The following is a 4,301-nucleotide window of genomic DNA, read 5'->3' as shown; positions in this document are numbered from 1 at the left end:
ATGTCGAATTTGTATGGGAATTGAAGCGGCACGTTTTTCTGGCTCATGGAATTGGAGATCAATAGCAAATCTGTTCATAATAATAATAAATACATTGTAACTATAACATATATTAAGTTATTAGGCGTCTTTGATTGCTTCCGTTGGTGGTTAATGCGGGAAGTATTATTTCGTAAACATGTGCATACCTAAGTTCATTTTCTGTACTGTTTTTTTTAAATATGTTTTGAAGTAAATTTCAGATTTTATGAAATGTATTTCGAGTTCTGAAATATTATATAAAGTTTTTATGGCCAAAGAAAATGATGCCAGCGCCATGCATGGACATACAAAGCAAAAATGTTTGTAGTGATTATTTAGACAACGGCTAAATGATAGATTACAACGTTAGTCTGAATTAATTTACATGTTTGGTGGGTGTGTGTTTCCATCATAGTTTTTGCGTCCGTGGCTGTGTAGGAGAAAAAATTTCAATGTCAATTTGCAACTTTAGTATTTATTGGATTTTTGGCACTTAGTACAAACAATTTAATAACGAATCTACAAGTTATTCTTTATAACGTGCTGGTAAAATGCGTGCTCGCGCCATGTTTCATCTCAACTCGATCATTGGCGGCGAGACACGACGGGAGTCGAAGGAAGAGTTCTTCCCTTCCTTCACAGGTGGAGCCACTATGCGTGGAGCGGTAAGGTGGGAGATTGCCCGCGTTATACATGTTTATATAAAACTCAGAAAATACACATGACAGTGTAAGCAGGCACGTAGGCACAAATTTCATTGAATGACTGTGGACGCGCGTGTGTGTCGGCAGCGGGCTGGTGGCGCCGCCGGGCTCGCGGCCACCGTCGCCGCTGGAGGGCCGCGGGGGCGCGGCGCGCTGGGAGGAGGCGGGCGCGCCCGACTCGGCGCACGAGCAGCGGCGCCGGCGCCTGGCCGCCGCGCACCCTGCGCACTGCATCGACCTGCGCGTCGTCACGCACCACCAGGTACGCGACGTGATATTGTTCCTATTTCAAATGCAACGTCAAGGGAGAATTGCATCGAGTATATAACCAGAAATAGAGACGAAATAAGGGCCATCCATCTTTGGCAACTCACCAGGCAAACGAGCCTTAAATAATTTTTAAATGTCGACTCTCGTTTGCACTGAAATTACAAATTAGAAAGCTCAAATAGTACAGCGCCAATGACTGACCTGTGTGTACGCCTTCGTATATTCCAAAAATTTTCTGTATTTATTGTAATAAAGATAACATCTCTAACTATGGATGGCTGTTCCATTCGGTGGTGTGGGAAAAACAGCAAATTAATTACAAACAGTGAGCATAAATAATAGATACGCAATGTCCTACAAACAGTTGTCTAAAATGTGGGACCACTTTGCAAATTTAAAGACTAGCTTTGAAACTGATTGAAATTTCAAAGAAAAATATATTTGTCTCTTTTTTCTAATGTCAACCTTATTATGTCAAAATGAGATAGTCATAGTGCATTAAGGGAAACGACCAGGGTTACCGGTTTAGAAATAGTTTTCTCTAATTTCTTGTAACCTTGCTGGTGGAAAGAGACAGTGGAGATCAGAGTAATCAGAAATGGAATGAACGAGTGAGTGAAATTTACATGAAAATGCATGAACTTAAGGGTCCACACTTGGAATTCATAGTTCTTATAAAATATGAAGAGATGACTTTCTAATTCATTGCTTTTCTAGTATTTTTTATTTATTGGATAAAGGTGATAAAAATACTGTCTTCCGACAAAGTTTCTGTTTCTATTTAACGAAAACAAATTTATAAAAAGGTAAGTATTACAAATTTCTTGTAATACTTACCTTAAAACGATACTTTGAGTAACAACTCAAAGTATCTTTTCGTAAAAGTCGTATAATTTTTAACCACTCCGCCTTGCGCGTTCTGTCTTTAGGTATACTGGTAAACAAACAAAATATCATTTTTAATAGTATTACGTATTCTTAATATTATGGTTACACTTTACGTTAAAACGTTACGACGAATAAACTTGAATTAAAATCACTTTTGACTACGAAGTCAAAAGTAACTTCAGAAAGGTTAACTCCCAATATTATGGGCAAATGAAAATTGATTTTCTGGCAACATTGATGTTTAAAATAAATTTATTTCATTTTTATTTTTATTTACGACAATCTAAACAAACAAAAGCAAGCTTACCTGTGGAATGTAACCTCAGTAGTTTTATAATCATTTTCGAACCGAGAATTGCAAATTTTAATTACATATTTCACCATTTTTGATACTTTTTTGTCACGTCTCGGTGACGTTGTACTCACTCGAATTCAAGATGGTGACTGATGTCACTGATGCCTGTGGACAACAGTGCCGTGGGTACCGTTTGAAGGCGGATTGTTTACAAGTATAATATCATTGATTACAAAACAATCGGAATCATATTTCATCGATAATTAGCAGCATCAGCTGAGACATCTCCTTTTGCCTCCTGTTTATTACGTCATTTAATATAAGTTTATTTGTCATTTAAGTTTTATTTATTATCGTTTTTTTTGTACAAGTTCTGTTTACATTGGAGGCAATAAAGAGATTTTATTATTATTATTATTATTATTAATTACATATTAAACATGTAATTTTTCAATTTTCGTTAATTATACCAAAGCTCAAGTTAAACTGGTCGATTTGAAGTGAAACATTTGACGACACCCATCAATTGTTTCGAATTGGAGCTGGCCAATCGGGGCTCAGTTGTCACTGTAATGATTTGGCAGAATAGTTTTCAAACAAATTAAATGACATTTTGTCTCTATTTCTGGTTATATTCTCGATGGATAATTATGATCCTCACTGATATAAACAATTACTACATTATTGCAGAGCCCGGAAAAGGGATTGCTGGACGAGGCGAGCAATCCCTGTTCCTTCCGAGGCATTTATAGTGCTTTTCTCAAACATGCTCGGAAATGGTTGCATTCATTTCAAAAAAATAACTAAGGCTCAACTCACACTGGCCCAGAGTCGTAGCGTCGTGTCGCGTCCTGCTTTTCAACTACAACACATGGCGACGCGCGACGATTCTCGCATTAGCGCGTCCGGATCACAGTGTGGTCGGCGTCTCACGCCTCACTGCGCGCAAGGAACGCACGGCGTAAACAGCTCGACTTTAACCAAGTTATTTGATTAGTTATTCGACTTTATCCATACTTGCATAACAGAAATTTGTACCTTAATGATGGTAAAATAGGGATGAATATCCTATAGGCCAAAAAATATGACGCGTCGCGACGCATCGACTCTGCGCCAGTGTGAGTTGAGCCAGAAAGTGTGTCATTTATTTAACTCTTTACTGGCCTAGGACGGCAAAATATGTATGAAAATTCATTATTGTCTCTAAATTTTTCATTATATCTACTAACAAAGAGCTGTGGAAACAGACTAAAGAAAAACTGTCATACGGCCAGGCTGCTCACTAGCATCAGTGCCCGTAATTACGTAAATACTTTAAAACAGTTGTGAAAAGTAAATCATGCTCCCATGAAATTTTTTTCGAAATTACGCTTTCACCCTACTTACATAACATCGACGATATCAAGTCGCGAAAGTTACAAAGTCATTTTCTTTTCAGTTAGAAACGTTGAAGAATCAAGTGGGAGCGGAAACCTTCGACCGCCTCATTCAATCGACAGATCCGGAGACGTTGCAACAAATCAGAGAATATGTACCGCTCTGAACCTTGTCATATGTAGCTAAGTACCTAAATAATTGGCTCTTGGACGCACTGAATGTATATAGGAAGATTGCGAAATTTTATTTGTCCATTCAATTTCAAGTTTAAACAATGACGTGTAAAGGAGTCTATTCGGGCAAACGAAAACTAACTTAATGTTAGTTCAGTGCGTCTATCTCTTGTCTTTGTCACTAAGAAAAACATCAGATGCTAGCCGATTTGCATCGCGAAATTTATATGGTGTTGTCGAAATTTGAAAGCTCTAATCTAACATTATATCGTCTTTATTTGTTCAAAGGAACGGCGAAAGTGACGTGCACTAAGTATTAATAAAAAAATTGTAGGGACAGGCTAAGGCGTCTAATAAGCTATACTGCCATATCTTAGATTTTTATTTTTCTTCAACCCAACCCATTACACTTAAACTTAAAATTATATGTGAATAAACTTAACTACAAAGACCAGCCATTTTCTTTTTTCTCTGACGTGCACGGGAGTTAGATTAAGTTAAGTTTTCGTTTACCCGAATAGACGTCATTGCACAAATTTTTCTATACACCTCTACCTCAGTAAAATTATAATA

General features: G+C 37.5%; 1 protein-coding gene across 1 annotated transcript in view; it reads left to right on the top strand.

Annotated features, from left to right (window-relative positions):
• The window catches only part of LOC113234875 (importin-11), a 32,533-nt gene extending 28,812 nt beyond the window's left edge, over window positions 1-3,721 (top strand). Inside the window, exons 15-16 of the mRNA XM_026470397.1 lie at window positions 813-987; window positions 3,617-3,721. Of these exons, the coding sequence (XP_026326182.1) occupies window positions 813-987; window positions 3,617-3,721 (280 nt within the window). The remainder of the gene's footprint in view (window positions 1-812; window positions 988-3,616) is intronic.
• The last annotated feature ends 580 nt before the right edge of the window (window positions 3,722-4,301 follow it).

Source organism: Hyposmocoma kahamanoa, unplaced genomic scaffold, assembly GCF_003589595.1.
Source record: "Hyposmocoma kahamanoa isolate Upper Pololo Valley unplaced genomic scaffold, ASM358959v1 86, whole genome shotgun sequence".
Taxonomy (NCBI): domain Eukaryota; kingdom Metazoa; phylum Arthropoda; class Insecta; order Lepidoptera; family Cosmopterigidae; genus Hyposmocoma; species Hyposmocoma kahamanoa.
Note: the sequence above shows the minus strand (reverse complement) of the source record. Positions and strands in the feature narration are given on the sequence as shown.